Consider the following 21,092-nt stretch of genomic DNA (forward strand, 5'->3'; position numbering starts at 1 on the left):
AACCTATGTTCCACGACAGCGGAAACATGGTACTTGTCGTCAGCATTGTGCGGGTCTACGGGCTGTTCTGATGGTCACAGGTTTACGCTCACTCAGCTGTACAAAGGGCATGCGGGGTGTTTCTTTGGTCAAAAAGACAAAAAAAACAGGTAGTGTAAGTAAATACCACGTGAACTAGTTGAATTATGAATGAACCCGATAGAATTCTACGTGGGCCAAACAAGATTTTGTTCTCTGGTCTGATGTAACGAAAACAAAGGCCCAAAATTTTGGGCCTTTGAGATAAGCCCATTTATCTCTTGCAGCAGAAAAGCCCATATGAATGCTGGCAGACTGGGTTCACATGAATTTGGGCTAGTTTGACTCGGTTCACCAGGGTGATATACACAATTTTTATCACTTCAACTAGTGATTCGGGTGTAAAATACATATCAAACAAGCTAAAATCTATCTAAGAACTACAAACCAGTGGGAAAGTAATGGAGAAAGTATCTATCAAGCTTGGTTTCTTGGCCACCCTATTTGTGATTGCATTTTGTGAGTCAATAAAAGATCAGTATTTTTGTCATACGAATGTTTTGACTTTAATGTTGCTAATGGAAATCTTGTGTTTGGTAGGTGTGACATTCTCAAGCAAATAGCAATATTCCAATGGCAGAAGCAAGAGTGGAGATTTAAGAGGGAGGATTCTGCGATAACTTGCTAGAGTGTTGTGTGCTCGGACCTTATTGCAGAGGTAAAATGGTGTTCTTAAATGGTAGATGTCAATGTATGATAGAGACTCTCTAAAGAGTGGAGATTCTGGAGGGTGGATTCTGTGATAACTCGCAAGAATGTTGTGTGCTTGGACGCTATTGCAGGGATACAATGAAGTGTATTAATGGTAGATGTCAATGTTTGACAGAGACTCTCCAAACTAGAAATTCTTAACAGATGCCAACACATATATTGGCTTCAAATGAAATAAGAGAGTCCACATCTTTATCTTTTATTTTTCGAAATTTTTTCAACTTCATTGATGTTTTTGTCATTACTGACAGTCATAAAACATACATGGAGGAACAACTGTAGGACAATGATGAGAAAAAAGAAGAAGAATCATCACTGGTAATGGATAAGTAAGACATTATGCGATCGCTGCAGATGATGCCTGTGTACATGTTGGACAATCTGATAAACTTGGATGGTTATGGAGATTGGAACAAATGCAGGCATCAAGGTACGTGGCATATTCTCGGACTTTAGCAGAAGAATTCTTCTGGTTATTACAGTTAAGATTCTAAGAATGCTGGCAGCCTGGCCTTCTATGTTTATGGAAGGGCAGATTCAATCTGTCAAATCATCAATTCCCTCAAAAAAACTTAAGATGAATTTAATCATTTGTGTTATTGAAGTAAAAATAAGAGAAATAAGACTGAAAATTTCCATTTCCACTGCATGATTATGTTGTTTTCACTGTTTTTGTAGTTTCAGACAAAAAACTTTCATGGTTTTATGGTTCCGAGATGGGACCACTACTTCTACAAAGTAGAGAAGGAAGTGGATAACTCTTATCTATCTCCACATCAGCCAGTACAGATGCTCCAATACATCATCATATAATAAAATATTGACATGTAAAATAAAAAAGTTGTGTTTGATTGAGGCGGGATAATTTCCTGGAATAAAACCGTGTGGGGAGGATAGGAATGTCCGTACAGGTACCCTAGAACGGACAATAACTTGGATGCAAAAATAGCATCCACAACAACGATGTTGTCAACAGATTGCCATCATCTCTGATTAATCTTTATCTGTCACAAGAACCTGTCAAGAACACTGAAGAGTTCACACTCTTGGACCTTCTATGAGTTGACATTCCATATTGAATCAACTGTAATGAAAAATATTCGGATTTGGAACTTATCTTCTGATCTCAACACAGTATTATTATTCTGGTTCTCTCTAGGCCGGTTAGCTTGAAGAAACATCGGTCTGCTAGCCTAGTCAGGACCGAAAGTTGTTTTGTGCTGCTGATAAAATATGAATTGTTTTTGATTCCTACACTGTTAATTACTTAATGTTGCGGTACGGAAGTTTAAGTTTCTGATCATGATCTTGGTTGATATGTAGGAGAGGCAACTTGTTTCAGAGTCACTATCAAGGAAATCATAGGTAGGCATTTTTCTTATCCAAACAAATATCTGAAGGAATTTTTTTTTCTGTCTCTTTTTATCCTTCATTTTATAGCTTTTTTGAAATATTAATGGATAAAACAATTGATCCACCTCCCCCACTATAAATAAGAGCTGATGAAATCACAAAATCCAGACAAGCCCCAGCACTAGTAGTACTACTACTACTACAAACAATCCTTGCATCAGTCAGTCCGCGACCTTGCATCAGCTTTTCGTTTCCAGTTTCAGAAGCAGTCAAGCACATTTTCAGCAATCCGAAATGGATAGAGTAAGAGAATTGGCATCAATGAAGGCAGCAGTGATATTCACAAAGAGCACATGTTGCATGAGCCACAGCATCAAGACACTGTTTTACGACCTTGGTGCAAGCCCTGCGATTCATGAGCTTGATCGCGACGATAGGGGGAAGGAAATGGAGCGCGCTCTACAAACGCTGGGGTGTAATCCCACCGTACCAGCTGTGTTCATAGGTGGAAGATTTGTAGGATCAGCAAGAGATGTATTATCCCTTCATCTTGATGGGTCTTTGAAGCAGAAGCTCATAGATGCCAATGCCATCTGGTTTTAGTGATATAGGTCTAATACTACCTGATGACAGCAACACTGTGTATTAAGGGATGCTTTTTGTTAAGTTCCCTTAGTTTAGGTTTTTGTATGTTAAAATCTGACTATATCTATGCTATGATATCCCGGACTCTTCACTTACCCTGCTATACTCGTGTCGGGTATGTATGACTCATGTATTGGTATGATAGCCGGACTCTTCATTTTACGTTTCCTTTCTCTATGACAACTTTCAATTTGAAGAACCGAACACTGATATGTACTCATACCCGAGTCTAGGTATCATGGTATCTATGCATAAAAGATTGCAAACAGAACTGTAATATGTGAAATTATTCCAATGCTTTGTTTCAAGAGGAATTCTAGTGAGTTTCTTTCATTGATCCATTCTTTTATCTTTCCTGCAAAACACAACCTGAATGTTAATAATGGATTTCATTTTCATGGATATATTGTGAAAGCATCTCTAACCAGTACACCTGTTGGGAGATAGAACTGCTTTTAGCTTTGTGGATTCTTTCATATCCAACCAATGTAGAGGTACACATGGATTGACATGAATACTCAAAAATTACATATTAGGACAGACAGCATTCCAAAATGTTCTTATGTGAGAATATTCAGATAGTTAAACAACACTACCTCATTGTTGGGGGCTAAATACGATCGACCTTTATGTAGCGGCACCCAACGTTAACGTATTGTGTATTTATTTCAGAAAACATTCTCGCCTCCTCCACTAGAACCCATGATGTCTTGGAGGTGAGAAAGTGACACAGTTGAAAACAACAAAGAAGATCACACCAACGTTTAATCAACAATACAACACTGAAATCTACTAGATTTTTCAATATATTTCTCAAAATTAAAGTTAATGACCACCAAGGCCAGTTAGCAATTGCAATGGTGTAATTTTGTTGGGACCTAATATTGATTTTTGGTGTAGTGAGTGTGGCGTAAGTGGGCCCATGTGTTGGAGCCAATATGGAGGCATCTCATCCATATTGTTCCCAACAAAATTGAGATAACAAATTGTCACCATTGGAGGCATTTAATTCTCCATGCTCCATCAAAAGACACAACAAAATGCATCCATGCCCCTTTAAAATGGAGCCATTGTGGTTGCTTACAATCCTAAAAGAATGAAAAATGCAAAAACATAAAATTACTACAATACCCCCTGAAATATAGAACGGTCCATTTAAGACCCTAAATGATGAAATTTCACAAAAATAGGGCGAGGCATAGTGCCTAGTCCGGATCATCACATCGATCTAAGTCACTCGATCGAATTTCGTGCAATTCTGACGCGGCGTTTTCAACCCTACTAAACGGTTTTTATGGTGAATATAGCAAAACTAGTCCTACATCAGAAAGTGAGCCCAAGCACCAACTAAATTTTCCGAGGCATCACTTCATGTTGAGTAACCAGAAGTGTTCCAACAAAAAACGTATCAAGGCACAGAAAATTCTCCCCCTAACATGGTAGTGGGAATTGCATTTTGCATATCTCAATAGTTTTTTCTCCTTTTGGTATAATATTTATCACAATTTACTTGGACGTTACCCTAAGCATAAACAATCATCAATCAATGTTGTAAGTTAACTTGTCTGCTACTAAGTGCTTATTACAGTAAGCCATGCTTAATTTTCTAGCATAAAGGAGACAAAGTATGATGCTGTAACTTTTTATATTCCACTTGCATTTCTTCATATCTAAAAAGCCAAGAACCTTTACATTCCTGATTTTCATGCATATGAAATATATAAACTAAAAGGTAGGCATGATTTCTGTGGATGCGTTTTTTGCATCTAAGGGATAGTTCATTGAACCTTTACAATCCTGATTTTCATGCATATGAAACGTATAAAGTAAAATGTAGGCATGATTTCTATGGATCCATTTTTGCATCTAAGGGATTGTCCGCTCTGGGGTATCTCTGCGGACATTCTTACCCTCTCCTCACTAATTTATTCTAGGAAATATCCGTTTCCCCCACTCGAATCCATAACCTCTTTGTTTTGGGAAAGTGAGTATCCAATGTAATGAATTAACGAACAAAACTTGAATACAGAAAGTATGCGGAAACAAAAGAGAGAAATAAGACATAAGATTTAACGAGTTTCGGCACAACTTGTCTACGTCATCGGACAAAGAACAACGAAAAATTTCACTAATATGAATAAGATTACAAAAAAGATGAGCTCTTAGAACTTAAAAACTAACCCAAATCCCTTTCTCTCGATCTAGACGACACTCTCCTAGTGTTTACAACTCAATACAACTTTCTCAAGTTGACTCTCCCGAAACACTACAAATAAAACCTATTTATAAGGGCTGTCCCCAGTACTGCAAATCTGTGATATCTATCTGGACGGCTAGAGTATCTGTTCGGACGGATTACATTGTCTCCAAAAGTGGACCTACTATCCGGGCGGATCGAGGATCTGTCCGGACATCTCCACCGGTACCGGTATGAGCCAATTCTCCACACCCAAGTGGAATAAACCCGTGAGGAAGCAACAGGGAGTTGCTGATTAATCATGCTTGAATATTTTTGTTCAATAAGGAGAAGTCTTGCACTTCTTGATCAAATGATAATAGAGAGTTGTGTTTTTCTTCATGCATGTGAGCATGTTCAGATGCTCTTCGCACGTGACTGCAATGTAGATAGCTCATAGCAGGAATACTACATATAAGCATGGAGCCTCAAAGTTCTAGTGTCTGAGAGGAGGGAATCCTGAAAGTTGGTGGGGGCAAATCGAAGAATCACGGCCACCGAAAGCCATCTCATTCGCGATCTTTCCCTGCAAATGAGGATTCAAAGAAGGTGATTGTGAGAATCTGGTATAAATTGACTGACTGGAAGGCTTATATTGAATTACTTTTTCTAGTACTGTGTTGATTGAGAATGTTATTCTGTCCATAAGTTCTGGAAAAGCAGAACACATGATCAATATTCAAAGTAAATGTTTGTCTTAAGAACACTTGTATGATCGGTCTAATCGTTCATACAATTCAGCGACTGGAATAGCTGGGATACCATCTGCTTGGATTCCTATCATTATTGCACTGAAATAGAATCCAATAGTTGCTCAGTCCAAGGCAATACCAGTATAGTCTCTATCTAAGAAAGCTACTTTATCAATTTGAGCATCTAAGCAAAGCTCTCCATCTTTTAGATGTTCTTTGTTCAAACTACAGACCATCCATGCACCCTCAGCCGTCCCTATAAATTCTCCAGCGATGTTAGCTTAAAATATTCAAACAAAACTAAAGATTCATCATACCTTACCTAGCTCCCTATCCCTCTTCACCATTGGATCGAATTCCCGTGAATTCGGTCTGATTGTCTTAAACTTCCAAGTTACACGCTCCGAATCAGGACAGTTTCAGGCATGGACAAGGTGAAGAGGGTTGCATCAGAGAAGGGTGTAGTGATATTCAGCAAGAGCTCATGTTGTCTTTGCTATTCTGTCAAAATTCTTTTCCAAGAACTCGGGGTGGACCCTTATGTTCATGACATTGATCAGGACCCTGAAGGCAGGGAAATGGAAAGGGCGCTGGTTAGGTTGGTAGGTAGTGCAGCTGTTCCTGCTGTGTTCATCGGCGGAACGCTTATGGGTTCGACTAATGAAGTCATGTCCCTCCACCTAAGTGGAACTCTGAATCAACTTCTCAGGCCATACCAGCAGTCTATGTCTTAAAATCTCAAATCCCACATGTCAAAGCTGGAAGAATAAAAAACATTTGCTCATGTATTAGTAGTATAGTGTGCTTAATTAAATTGTACTAGTACAATGTCCAGTCATTTATGCATTTCATATCGTTTCTTTTCATAGCTATAGCAATGTTATCTGTTTCCTTTCAAGCAATGAAAATTAGCATTATATGTACATTCTGCTTCTTCTTGTGTTTGATTAAGGTGTTGTAGCCTACTGTTTTTCTTAACGTCCCCCGCAATCAGTTGCTGCTTGTTGCAGCGCAACTAGCGTAATAACGTCCAGCGCGCTTCTGACACGAACGTTTCATATCAAAAACTATCTGGAATCTCACATCGGTTAAGTATAAAGGATGTTGAAAACCATCAATAGTATGTCAAAAGCAATATCATGTGATTTTTTTTATTGCTACTATTGATGCATAACTTTACAATCACTTTGTCAAGGAAACTATGGGTTCATCATCCCCATTTGAACTTGCATTCCAACAAACCCTGTGGCAGCAGTAAAGGGCTAAAAGAGCATCTCAAATGTTAGAAAATGTGATAAATTCACTTCATGGGTCTTGGAAGGACCTAGCTATAACAAAAAGGTGGAAGAAAAAGTGAGTGTTTTAAGTACCGGTAACGCAATCATAACAATCATGCGATTGGTATATATATGATATGATCGGTTCAATCAGTACAAAAATAAAATATCCTGTAGAGGATAAGAGTAACAAAAATCACGTTACAGTAATTAAGGTTAATATTTTCTACAAGTTCAATTCTCACTAATAGTATTTTTAACATATTTTTTCAACCCGTACAACAAATATCTCACTTCAAAAAATGGAAAGAACGCTACCACCATGACTCTTATAAATATAAAGTTTTAGGTTCTATGAAAACCGATATAACACCGGTTCACCCGGTTTTTGATCGGCATGATATAATCCCGATTTTATGTGTAATTGTTTCAGTAGGCGGCCAATATCTGATTCAACCAGTTGACCGGCCGGTTCAATCCGGTATTTAAAACATCGAGAAAAACAAATTTAGAAAAGGATAAGAGTTATGTGGTCTCAAAACTTTTTTACTTCCCCTATTGCATTGCAGCAAAATGCAAAAAAGTTGTGAAGAAAAAGAATTCTCTCAACTTTTCTGTCGCAGAGCATTTTATCTTAGATAAAGCTAGGAATTACATTCCCTTTGCACTATCTTTCTATGGCAGCCATAGTTATCTTGCTAGTTGAATTCTCTGTCATCTTTCTGTTGCTTACAACTGCAATGGCACTGAATCTTGACTCACATTTAACTTGAATGATTGGAACCTTTTCTCGTCATTGTCTTGCTAATGCACTGCATTTGTCCGCACATAGGTCGGTGCTTAGGTGATCATCTTTTCCATGCATGGAATATGTACTTTGCTAGCTGGTTGGTCTGCAGAACCTTACACTTAGCACCCACCCACTAGTTTCATGGAGGGGCTCTCAAATTTCTATGGAAGTTCATACTCTAAAATTTCATCCAACGGTCAGCATCCAAATGACAGAGATATTTAGAGTACCCAAGTGTATCATTTTTTATTTTTTATTTTTGGTTTTTAGTTTATTTTCAGATTCACGATCCAACTACTGTTGGATCTGGAGAATTGAAATTTTATGTGTCATGGTAATTTCAGACTCTACATTTCAAGGCGAATTACTGAGCACCCATACCCAACACAGAATCACAATTCACAAGCAATTTTCTTTTTTTAGAAGGTAATACCAACTTGAAAACTTGCCCTAGTTCTTCAGATGAATCAGATATTCTATAAACATGGGCTTTGATGCTGTTATTGTGCATGCAAGCCCATTAATCGTCATTAGCCTTTTTTGGGTTGTAACTATCTATCACATCATGGGCCACCAATGGCCCAGGTGGAGAAAGAGACAATGGTGATTCAAGCCCATTAAACTGAACGACGTGGGCCACGTGGCTCGTGTGATTGGATCAAAAATTTTGGTTTCTGAGCTCTCTTCGGTGCCTTCCTGACACAAGGTATCATTCTGGAACTATCTATGATCTGTTTCTTTCCATTCACTTTCTTTCTCATCAATGGATTTTCTATGCGAGAAATATGAGTAAAGTTCTTACACGTCTCACCTATAGACGTGTTTTTGACAAGACTAATATCTCATATCGAATTGATATAATTCAATCGTGTGATATATTATATAAATAAAGGTCTTACACTTTTCACGTATGAATGTATTTTATTTCTAGACTTAAAAACCAATAACGATGGCCCATGAAAAATAACATATATGTGTGAGCCCGTGGTCCAAAGTAGACAATATCCTTGATATGTTTAGGCATAAGTATATACAAGTAATCTCTCAAATTCAATGGAAACTTAAAATCCCAAGTTGAATAATTGAGGAAGTAAATACCTCTTAACAGGAAAGAACACAACTTGGGTGTTTTTTTTTTAATGGTTTTTGTGCTTGACTTGGATATGGATCCAATCTATGGGCACAAGGAAGTAAGGATGCAAGTGCAGATTTGACTTAGTAATACAATCGAGTTGGATTGTTGTATCCCAAAAGAGTCTTGCCAAGATAATTTTGGTGTACAGATTCTAAAGATAACGAAGACCTACAGAGAACTCGAATTTCCTTGAAGAAAGCGAGATACCCATTCCTTATTCTACTACAGTGGTCGAGTGAGTTTCAAGTTATCATTGAACCACATCATTATTATGTAATGTCTGCGATAAGTCTAAGAACAAACAAGAATTTGCATATGTTGGTGTTTGTCCTTGAAAAATTGTATGTGAACGGTGGGCAGCACACTCTAGTTTTGATTAGAGGGGACCAGAAAGTGAGAAAATTGTGGTTGTTTGGTATTGACCCTGATGTGGAATTAGAACCACCTTTCACATGGGTTGTCAAAACTCCGTCCGATTCGGATGATCGAATTTGTCGGACCCAGATTAAACCAAGTTTGGACACAAGTTATATGTTCGAAATCCGGGTCCAAACACAAATTTTTTTTGTCGAATTTAAAACTGGGTATGGATCCACACACATAAATCTTGTCTGATTTACTTGTCTGGACTTTAACCCGAATTAGATTATTGTCCGATTTACTTATCTGAATTTGATCAATTAATTCCTTCCAAAATCCAATGTCAACTAGGATGCGGACACACAACAAGTGCATCACTGGGTTTGGCACTGTGTCACAAGTCAATGAGATGTAATTTCAGACCATCCCTTTCCCTAATCTTTGCTCTTGTGATGTTGGTCATACAAAGTGAGGTATTTAGTGAGCTAATCCTGATTTGACAGTCACAAAACAGGCTTATGATGAGACACTTGTCTCTCCATGACAGGATGGAATGAGCCAATTTCCAGCAACTTCTATGGAAACAGGCCTTGTGACCCCCCCACCAAACAGAAATATCTGCTTTTGCTAGAAAAGTATTTGGACAAGATAAAAGTCTTTTTGAGCTCGCGACAAAAATGTTCTTTTCTCATAGTCGGCAAGGTTTGCACTTCATGTTTATATGCTCTGTTCATTAATCATTAACTTCTAGTTTTAGATGGCAATTCCATTAATCAAGGCAAACACAAAACTCAAATATGTTTTTTGTCTCCTCTGCCAAATAGTGGCCAATTAACCCTTACCATTTTTGGAGAGTGATTTTTTTTAATATCTTGGGAACTAAACCTACATCGAACCTACGAATCCAGGTAAGTCGTTGGCATTTTAATAGAGGATGTGGCTCTAAAATATTTGTGAGAGATTTCAAACTTAAACATGTAATACATATCAGGAATCAACTCGATCAATCCTTGAGATTCACCATCTTGAGTGACTATGTGGCATATTATCTCTCTCTCATTGGTTGTTATTTTAATTGAGTGATCACTGGTTATAACTTCATCCACCTCAATTTTTTCTACACAAAATGACAAAACTCACTTTTTCAAATAAAATCCCAATATTCAATTCCCTCTTGCATAAACAATTGAAGAAAGAAAAGGTGCATTAGTCCAAAATAGTGAAAAAGTCTCATTTAATTTAGACAGAAGGAAAATAAATGAAAGCTTGCCCTACATTAAAGATACTTCTTGCACACCAAGAAACTGATAAGATTTTTATGACCATATATATGCATGTTAGATCTTTAGATCCTATTTTGTGAAAGAAATCTCTCCTGGGTTTTTGTCTTTCCTGGGACTTGAAGCAACCCACATAGAAAGTTTATTCCAATCTATTGAAAAATATATACTTTTTCAAATGACTGGTTCACCACCAACCATGGAACCTCAAAATCAGCAACGGCAGGAGCAAGAGCAGAATCGACTCTGCGATTACTGCAATGACTGTACGGCACTTCTCTATTGCCGAGCCGACTCAGCGAAGCTCTGTTTCTCCTGCGACAGAGAGGTCCACTCCACAAACCAGCTCTTCTCTAACCACTCTCGGTCGCAGCTCTGTGAGTCCTGTTGCGAGTCCCCTGCTTCAATCTTCTGTGAAACGGAGCACTCTGTTCTGTGCCAAAACTGCGACTGGGATCGCCACGGATTGTCTTTATCTTCCTTGCACAATCGGAGGCCGATTGAGGGGTTTACTGGGTGCCCTAGTGCGAGTGAATTGCTAGGGATTTTTGGGTTCGACGATGTTGATAGCAAGACTCTATCTTTGAATGAAGATAGTGATTATGGTGGGTTAGGGGATGATGGGTATCTGGATTTCTTGGTGTGGGATACCCCTGTTGTTAGTGTTGATGATATGATAGTTTCCAGTGGTTCGAGTCATGATTTTCAGGCTATGGATGTTCCTCCTCTACCAAAGGCAAGTAGTCGATTTGTTTATTTCTGTTCCTTTTATGATTTGGAATTTTTTATTTGGTTGTTGGAAAAAGGGGGGATGCGAAGATTAAGAAATCATGACAATAATTTTAATTTTGCCAACTGGAGAATTCAAGTCAGGTAATTGGTTCCTCATGTTCAGATGCTTTTTGCATTGTTTTTGAGGACTGCTTAAGGTAATCTAGACAAAAAAGGGAATAAAACCATATTTTATTCAGACTTCAGCTGAAGCCTCTTTTTTTTCTTATCCTCTTATATTTTATTCATTGCTAAGATCATGCATTCTTGCTTCCCAAAGCTAAATACTGCTTTTTTCAATGGAATTTCTACTTATTGAGATCAAATTTCTAACACAAAATTCCTTGGCTCTATTCTAGCAAAACGAATTCTAGGGATGCTCAAGTTCTTGCTTGTCCTGCTAATTTTTTTAAGAAAATGGTTCGTCCAGTCATTTAATAAGTTCATTATCTTTTTCAGCGATGTTCCAGTCCAGGTTTCTGTAATAGAACCAAGGATTGATGGGGAATTTACTGCATAGTTGTGTCGTTGGCTATTTTTCATGAATTGTCTTTTTGAAAGTAGATATTCATGTTCTTTTCAAAGCCCTCCTTAATACGAGATATATTGTTGTTTATATTTTGAACTGTTTTACAGCTTTTTTTTTGCTCAAATGTGTTGGAGGGCTTCATAATTGAAACTAAGTCTTAACTGTTAAATATTTATGAAGATTGTCGTTCGACTACTATAATTTTGACTTACATCAGGTTATTGTCCTTGAATCAGAATCGTAATGCTGCTTGTGGGAAAGAAAAGGAAGAAATGCTTCGTCAGCTTCGTCAACTGGCGAAGTTGGAACCTAATTTCAATTTCACTAGTGTAGATGTTGAGCCGATTAGAGGATTTCAGTCACTGGAGACTGGACAAATTCGGTACCATGAAGAGACGCACATAGACCAGAAACCTGATGCACAGCCAACTTCATTTCCTACTTGCGAGGTAACATTCATGCACATTCTGTGTGTTGCATGTAAATTATTTTTTTTTTCCTGTTTGGCATGCTTCTCTTGTATTTTGACTTCTAAAAGAAATGCTTTCTTATGAGGTAATGCCCTACGATACTAGTGCTATGGAAAATTGTGATGCGTTTAGACTATAGAGTTAAAGTGCCTCTCAGGGTTTGGATGGACCATTTTTATAAGAGAGAAATTGATGGTTTTTAGGGTTGATCTTTATGGTAGGGCTGGGGCAATATATTTAACTTGCAACGAAATTATTGACCCTGCATAGATTTTCAGTAACCATGTTTTGCACAAGGAAGAATAGTAACTTTGTTGCAGTCTGGTTCAATGATTGTCACACTGATCTATCGCGATTTGTCACAAATTGGTAATGTTTTTTTCCTCTAGTGCAGGATAATGTGCTGCAGTGGTTGAGTGACAGTGGTGAGGGTGCACCGGGTTTCTTTCCTTCTACATTAGTAGGAAACCATTTTGAGGAAAATAATGTAGTTCCTGAGAAATATTCAGATGGTGGCAGCGGATGTCATACTAGCAATACTCGTGAGGGACAGCCACCTGATTCCATTCCTACTGAAAACGTGTCAAATTTCCCAAAATTTGCTCATTATGAGTTGAACAGCCAGGAGAGAGACTCTGCAATCTCACGATACAAGGAGAAGAAGAAAACAAGAAGGTATTACATCCTCGTTCCCCAAGTATTCGTGAATGTGTTTCTTTAGCTAGACAGGCGCATAAATCTCAAATATTAAGTTTGTGTGCAATTAATTAACTAGTCTTTGTAACTGCTTATTATTTGCATAAAGTTGACAATATATTGTCAGCGCTAGTCTAGGTATGGCTATCACCACTGGGTATGGTCTTATGATGTCATTGTAAACTGGCTCCTTTACCTCATAGTTTTGCTATATTTTTGTTTTGTTTTTTGCTTTCGTTCGGAGAACAACAGGTACGACAAGCACATTCGATATGAGTCAAGGAAGGCTCGGGCAGAAAGCAGAATGAGAATCAAAGGACGTTTTGCCAAGACAGATAACTGACTACTGGTGTGGAGGTGTGCCATGTAAGTGTTTTTTTTTTTGGCGTCACTGAACCCTAAGGGTCACGGGTTCAAATTTTGAAAACCACCTTGACCGGACCTCTATTTTGAGATCCTAATACCATCTAATTAGGGAGTTCTAGTATCTTAAGTAATGTAATTGTGTTTAAATAAGTTAGTTTTACTCTTATGATTGTCTTTCATTGGTTTTACAGAAAATATGATTAAACCGACAAAATTAGAAGCTCTCGGGATTGAAGAAAAGTTCATAGAGATGAAGAATTGTCCGGACACCTTCATTGGATGTTCGGATAATTGAATCAAAGGGCAAAAAGGTGAAAGAATCATGAAGCTACAGCTAAAAATGAAAATCAGCACAAACTGTCCAAACAGATTTCAACCGTCTGGACAGTTAGAACCAGAGGGTTTAATTGTCCACACAGATTTCAACCGTCAGGACAGTCGCCCGATTTCTGCATTCCGAGAATGATTAATTGAGCTGGGTTTTTGGGTATCTCTCAAATGTAACCAATGGGAGAAAGCTTTGTAAGGGTAAATAGGTCATTATACTTGTAAAAGAGGAGAAAACCCTAAGATTGGGGGACTCTCTCAACAATTCATCTTCTCTCCAACTTCTTGCCTCCATTGTTTTCTCTCTACTTCTCTCTCTAAGTTTTTCTTGGTTTTTCGTGATTTTGTTTGTAAACATTGATTTTCATCTATAAAATTGATGTTTATACCCATTATGATGAGTGGCTAAGTTCCCTTTCTAGTTTCTAGTCCCAAATGGTGGATGCTCGGTTTCGATTACTCAAGGTATGTTCAAAGAATCGTAGTTTCGATTTTTCTCTTTTAATTTCGTGATAGTTGTGTGATTGGATCTATGGAAATGACATATTGATGGTATTTTCGGATTGTCTAGTCTAGGGATTGCATCTAATGTGTTTAATTGAGAATTGTTAAACCCATTGCATGATTTCCTTAATTAATTGAGTTTTTCATTGCATAGCTATTAATTATGTGTATTGATGATGGAGTTTTGGGTTAAATTAGGAATATGCATGGGAGAGTTATGGTTAATTGATCTTTGAGTGTGAAACTAGGGTGTTAGCCAAGCCAAGCCCCAAGGGGGAACATTAATTCATAATATTAGGTGCTTATCCCTTTGCGTTCATCGTAGATTAAGAGACCCGATGGCCTACATGTATGAATTGAAGTCTTATAACCCAATTCTCTTTGCATATGTATGATCGATAGTATCACACAATGCATTGTGTATGGTTGTGTGTGTTTGCAATGATGCCTTGAGTATGAGAACCGAGTAGCCACCGGGACGGACTAGAGACTAGGTTTTTAATTAATTGTTTTAAATCCAATTTGTGCTTACTTTGATTACAAAATCGCTCATGCTACCGAGTCATTCGGCCCATTTCTTTTACTTGCTTTTATTTGATATTCATTGTGTTTATTAGTGTTAGCTAGTCATTTGCATATCATTCACTTCAAATTTGCATTGCTTCCTCGTGGATCGATACCGGACTCACCGGTTTATTACTTGACGATACCCTACACTTGGGGTAAGTACACACACACACTTTGGTGTCGGTCAAGTTTTTGGCGCCGTTGCCGGGGAAGCAAGTGTCAAAGACGGAGCTGGGTGGCTTGTAGATGCTAGCATTATGCTATTAAACGCCATCAAATAAGGAAGGAGCCCGGTCACGCTTCAAGGGTAACTTCGTTCCTTCATTTTCCTTGCTTTCTAGAATAGTTGATTTAGAATAGTTGCTGAAAAGAGAGAAAAAAAAAATTGTGAGGAGAACTTGGCGGATGGGATTAACTTAGTTTCCTGTGGGCGATGGATGCCACCTTGTTTGCTTTGTGGTAGTGGAACGTTGTTTGAGAGAGATTTGAACATTTTTTTTATTCCCTACTACTTGCTATCATACTTGGTGTGGTTATCTTTTCTTGGAAACCTATTGTTGATCTATCCTTGCCTTTGCTTATTCTCATGAATTCTTGCTTTGAATGAACCTTTGGTTGAGATCTCTTTGCTTGAAACTCTTCGATTACTATCTTGTGCTCCTTGTGCTTAATTGAAACTTTGTGCCAAAATGTCGTTATCTAGAGGGAGTAGTGTTCATGCTAATGATATGGGGGGTGGTCAAGGAAACAAAATTAATTTGAATACATTGTGTTGTTTATTGCAAAATGTGAACATAAAGGAATTGTCAAATCCTAGGCATGAACCAAATGCCCAAGGAGGTAATGTTTTGCAAAATGTGCCACAAATTGTCCAAAAGGATAACCATTTGCAAAATGTGACCATAAATGTTCCACATGATCATGTACTTCAAAATTCACCCCAACATGATTTTCAACATCCCAATGAACCACTCATGCATTATATACCTCATGCGCCCCAAGTTCCACAATATGCATATTATGGGCATGATGTGCATGCTCCTCCTCCTCCTTTTGACTACATTCATGCACATGAGTACCAACCCTTTAGGCAAGCACAATCTCCACACCAAAGTATAGCTCCACCATCTTACCAACCATGCACCCCACCCCAAGAGAGATCACTTGAGGATACGCTTCAAATATTCATGGAAGCTCAATTGGAGGTTAATCAAAGGAGATTTGAATTTCGTGAGCAAACCAATAGAGCCTTGGAAGATTTAAGAAGCCAATTGACAAAGATCACTCAAACATTAGAATCTCAATTCGAAACTTCAAGTGGGGGGTTGAATGTGCAAGAACAAGAACAACCCATCATTACCTCAAGGAGTGGAATAGTAATTGACAATACCATGACTCCTAAGGTAAGTGAGGATGAGAAATTAGTGGAAGAAGTGGGTGGTGAGGTGAAAAATGTTATAGTTGGAGATAGATCATGTCGAGACAAGGACAATTATCAAGTTGAAAAGGTTGAGGAAAAGAGTGAAGAGAAGAGAAATGAAGAGAAAGAGGAGAACAAAGTGAGACCAAAAGGGAATGAGTTAGACCGTGGGAGGGCAATTGAGTACATCCCTAAGCTTTATATTCACTCTCATGTTGAGGATAAATTAGAGATGACACTTGCAAAGAATTCATTTGAGGGTGTGCTAGTTTTGATTAAGAAAGGTAGTCGACTTTTGATTGAGGGAGATATTATGAAAAAAGTTTTGAAGTTCTTGACTATTTATAGTGTAGAACATTTGCCCCTTCATTTAGGAGCATTAGAGGCCTTCCCAATCAAAGTCGGTGCATACCAAGTGCATCCTCAAGAATTGACAACGTTACCTTTTGCAAGTGGATTTAAAGAATCCTCTAAACATCATGTCACACATAAAATATTTACCAAAATTAGAAAAGTGTGGCATCCCAAACCACGATTACAATTCGTTTTAGGTGAGTTTGGGGAAAAGGGGACCGAATCATGTGTGGTTCGTCATGTTCCTCAAAGTGGGAGTAGTGATTTTGAGGATGTTCTTGGGATCTCAAGGATCCCATCCCTCTCTTGTGTTATGGTTGATCCACTTTTGTACATATATGTTTAGGATTGGTTTAGAGATCACTTTTATTTTTGTGTGTCTCGTATACTCAAAATCCATTTCACAATTTTTGCTCCTTTTGCACTTATTCAAGTTGGGGGGTGAGAATTGTGACATGGTTGTGTGTTATGTTTTGATTTTCTTACCCTTTAATTTTGGTGTGTTTTTGTATGTTCACAATGCATTTCACAATTTGTTTTTGCCTTGTTTTCCATTCTTGACATTGGGGACAATATCTCATTTAAGTTGGGGGGTGAGGGAATTGTGAATTCATTGTGAAATTTGCTTTATTTTGGTGTGCTTTTGTGAATATCAAAAATTTGAAGAAAAAAAAATTAATTTCTTGTTGTGTCATGCTTGGATAGTGTGGTTGGTATTAACTTTTTCAGGATATGCTTCGTTTCTCATGATTCCGATCACTTTTGAAGAGTATGGTATGATTTCCTACCCTCTATCCTATTGTGTTGTGCTTTGTTGTTCATACATGCTAAATGGACTTTAGGAAGGGAATGGTAGATGCTTTTGGGATTCACTACCAATTTCAACGTTAATTTATTATTCTTGTTCGAACGTGCAAGTGTAGAGTAGGTTTCTTGATTTCTTTTGTGAAGTCGATGCATGTGATTGAGTAGGATGACTATGATCAATCTTTCTTGGGATGATTGAGACCTAGTTTGATATCAAAACTGTGATTAAGTGTGCATCTTGGCATTGAAGCATTTGTATGACTACGTTTTTGGATCCTTTTGTCTGGAAAACTACCTTTTATCCCTTCTCATTCTTTTGAGCCATTCTTCCTTGATATACATTGGGTTCTGGGTGATGCTATTCATTGATATTCATTTGACATCTTATGCGCGTGTTCTTCAATAGCTTTGCATCCATTACATTTGATTACTGAGAAGTGTGATTTTTGTATTTTGCCACTTGCCTGTGAACTTAGGATTGAATGATTCATTAGGTTGAGAGATTTGAGCATAGCCTATTCATTTGTGAGTGATTACAAGCCTAAATTTCTTTAAGCCTTTTTATTTCACTTACAAGCCTCGTGTGCACCACTTCCTTAAATACTTCCCACCTTTGGTTGCAAGGTTGAGTAGGAGCTTGAAAAAAATAAGTTGGTAGTGATATTACCCTTTCTTATGTTGAAAAAAAATTGAGGGTTGTTGTTCAAATGTTGTTCATTTTCGAGAAGAAAAGAGAAGAAAAAAGAAAAAAAAAGGTGCACAGAAAAAAAAAATCAAAAAGAGGTGTATATAATAAAGTTAATCCTTTGTGTGTAAAGGATGAGAAGTGTTTGGATTTGTGGTGCAATGGAAGGGGTGACAAAATGAGAATTTAGCTCACATGTTTGAACTTAACCTTGCAACTTATTACCTAGTTCCAAATTCTTCCTACCTTGTCCCTTAGCCACATTACAAACCATTTAACCTTTTGATGAATTTGATCCAAGGTAAGCAAGTGAGTTGGTGGATGCATTAATTGCTCTTGTAGGTGATTTCTTTCTCAAAGCTATGCCCATCCAAATTATCTTTTATAAACACATACATTTAATTCAATTGTGTAAGTCATTCACTTAGCACAATGCTTTCATGTTTTTGTGTACATTTGGGATTGGGGATTTATGAACACCAAAAGGGTCCATAACAAGGTTTTACTTGTGTGAATGTGTTGAGTTGTCTTGCTTGATTGCACATATATTTTTCATACTATAAAATGTTCTTGGTCATTTTTAAGGGGATTGAGAGTGATTTTCCAAAGATTTTGCATGTTTTTGACTAAGCGGGGGAATTGAGAGATTAGCTCTATTTCTTGCATGTGAGAATTTAAGAATCATTTATGGTGCTTTCAAAGTAATGGTGGATCCCTTGGCAAGTGTTTGTGGGTATCGCTCTGATAAGCCCTCACGAGACTACAACTCGTCCACTAGTGTGACCTAGGGGTTTAAAGGCTTGTTGCATATGCTAAATGCAACCGTGATTCCTACGTCAGTGAGTTAGGTTTTTAGTTTTAGGTAGTGTTTGCATTGCTAGGGACTAGCAACGTCTAAGTTGGGGGGTGTGACCGGACCTCTATTTTGAGATCCTAATACCATCTAATTAGGGAGTTCTAGTATCTTAAGTAATGTAATTGTGTTTAAATAAGTTAGTTTTACTCTTATGATTGTCTTTCATTGGTTTTACAGAAAATATGATTAAACCGACAAAATTAGAAGCTCTCGGGATTGAAGAAAAGTTCATAGAGATGAAGAATTGTCCGGACACCTTCATTGGATGTTCGGATAATTGAATCAAAGGGCAAAAAGGTGAAAGAATCATGAAGCTACAGCTAAAAATGAAAATCAGCACAAACTGTCCAAACAGATTTCAACCGTCTGGACAGTTAGAACCAGAGGGTTTAATTGTCCACACAGATTTCAACCGTCAGGACAGTCGCCCGATTTCTGCATTCCGAGAATGATTAATTGAGCTGGGTTTTTGGGTATCTCTCAAATGTAACCAATGGGAGAAAGCTTTGTAAGGGTAAATAGGTCATTATACTTGTAAAAGAGGAGAAAACCCTAAGATTGGGGGACTCTCTCAACAATTCATCTTCTCTCCAACTTCTTGCCTCCATTGTTTTCTCTCTACTTCTCTCTCTAAGTTTTTCTTGGTTTTTCGTGATTTTGTTTGTAAACATTGATTTTCATCTATAAAATTGATGTTTATACCCATTATGATGAGTGGCTAAGTTCCCTTTCTAGTTTCTAGTCCCAAATGGTGGATGCTCGGTTTCGATTACTCAAGGTATGTTCAAAGAATCGTAGTTTCGATTTTTCTCTTTTAATTTCGTGATAGTTGTGTGATTGGATCTATGGAAATGACATATTGATGGTATTTTCGGATTGTCTAGTCTAGGGATTGCATCTAATGTGTTTAATTGAGAATTGTTAAACCCATTGCATGATTTCCTTAATTAATTGAGTTTTTCATTGCATAGCTATTAATTATGTGTATTGATGATGGAGTTTTGGGTTAAATTAGGAATATGCATGGGAGAGTTATGGTTAATTGATCTTTGAGTGTGAAACTAGGGTGTTAGCCAAGCCAAGCCCCAAGGGGGAACATTAATTCATAATATTAGGTGCTTATCCCTTTGCGTTCATCGTAGATTAAGAGACCCGATGGCCTACATGTATGAATTGAAGTCTTATAACCCAATTCTCTTTGCATATGTATGATCGATAGTATCACACAATGCATTGTGTATGGTTGTGTGTGTTTGCAATGATGCCTTGAGTATGAGAACCGAGTAGCCACCGGGACGAACTAGAGACTAGGTTTTTAATTAATTGTTTTAAATCCAATTTGTGCTTACTTTGATTACAAAATCGCTCATGCTACCGAGTCATTCGGCCCATTTCTTTTACTTGCTTTTATTTGATATTCATTGTGTTTATTAGTGTTAGCTAGTCATTTGCATATCATTCACTTCAAATTTGCATTGCTTCCTCGTGGATCGATACCGGACTCACCGGTTTATTACTTGACGATACCCTACACTTGGGGTAAGTACACACACACACTTTGGTGTCGGTCACACCTCTTTATGATGGAGGACAGGCTGAGACTGCATACTTCTCGTCTTCTCCCGATCCCTGCCATACTCTGGGATTCTTGTGCACTGGATTTGATATGAAACATTGCATGTGCATGAAAAATTGGATTTCCTTATTGGACTGTCTAGAACACACCTACTTTGCATGAGATGGACACACTTCCCTTTTTTTAGATACCATTCCGTCCTTAATCCACTTTTAACTTGTAAACTGACTCTTTTATTGTGAAAAAAATAACAGCTGACAAGCATGGCCTATCGATTTGTGAGTTTTGACTTAGATAACAGCTCGAATCGGGTAATTTCTTTGCTTGGAAGGACCACTGCATTCTGAAATGTTACGTGCCAGGGTTCAGGTGAAGAAGTTGTGTATTTGGGAATCATTAAGCTCAAATATGGACTTGCAGCTTTCTTTGCATAATGTAGAGAATGGTGATTTTGTTTGGTTTCTCTTCACCTTGTACTGATTGTTGGAATATATATATAATATAACTAAGAAAAAACTAAGAAAATTTGAGCTACTACCAGGACAAGCTGTAGTCTTGCGTTCTAGCTGTAATATTGTTCTGCACGATCATTCATCGTTGGTCTGCT

The 21,092-nt window shown here is 37.7% G+C and overlaps 3 protein-coding genes and 1 long non-coding RNA gene across 4 annotated transcripts; 3 read left to right on the forward strand and 1 right to left on the reverse strand.

Annotated features, from left to right (window-relative positions):
* The first annotated feature begins 33 nt into the window (after window positions 1-33).
* On the forward strand, window positions 34-3,120 carry LOC120004180 (glutaredoxin-C11-like). The gene is made up of 5 exons (XM_038853452.1): window positions 34-149; window positions 619-736; window positions 1,041-1,219; window positions 2,113-2,154; window positions 2,311-3,120. Exon 5 carries the CDS (start codon window positions 2,437-2,439, stop codon window positions 2,743-2,745), a length of 309 nt encoding a protein of 102 aa, XP_038709380.1. The 5' UTR covers window positions 34-149; window positions 619-736; window positions 1,041-1,219; window positions 2,113-2,154; window positions 2,311-2,436; the 3' UTR covers window positions 2,746-3,120.
* A 2,877-nt stretch (window positions 3,121-5,997) lies between these two features.
* On the forward strand, window positions 5,998-6,638 carry LOC120004500 (glutaredoxin-C13-like). The gene has a single exon (XM_038853858.1). It carries the CDS (start codon window positions 6,141-6,143, stop codon window positions 6,447-6,449), a length of 309 nt encoding a protein of 102 aa, XP_038709786.1. The 5' UTR covers window positions 5,998-6,140; the 3' UTR covers window positions 6,450-6,638.
* A 3,884-nt stretch (window positions 6,639-10,522) lies between these two features.
* Window positions 10,523-20,949, forward strand: LOC120003449 (zinc finger protein CONSTANS-LIKE 13-like). The gene is made up of 5 exons (XM_038852441.1): window positions 10,523-11,293; window positions 12,094-12,306; window positions 12,722-13,002; window positions 13,276-13,389; window positions 20,740-20,949. The coding sequence occupies exons 1-4, from the start codon at window positions 10,736-10,738 to the stop codon at window positions 13,364-13,366; spliced, it is 1,143 nt and encodes a 380-aa protein (XP_038708369.1). The 5' UTR covers window positions 10,523-10,735; the 3' UTR covers window positions 13,367-13,389; window positions 20,740-20,949.
* Window positions 13,404-20,733, reverse strand: LOC120003450. The gene is made up of 2 exons (XR_005469350.1): window positions 20,484-20,733; window positions 13,404-13,454 (listed from the first exon to the last, which is right to left on the reverse strand). It is a non-coding gene; the product is annotated as an uncharacterized LOC120003450 (long non-coding RNA).
* Window positions 20,950-21,092: the final 143 nt, after the last annotated feature.

Source organism: Tripterygium wilfordii, chromosome 8, assembly GCF_013401445.1.
Source record: "Tripterygium wilfordii isolate XIE 37 chromosome 8, ASM1340144v1, whole genome shotgun sequence".
NCBI classification, from domain to species: Eukaryota; Viridiplantae; Streptophyta; class Magnoliopsida; order Celastrales; family Celastraceae; genus Tripterygium; species Tripterygium wilfordii.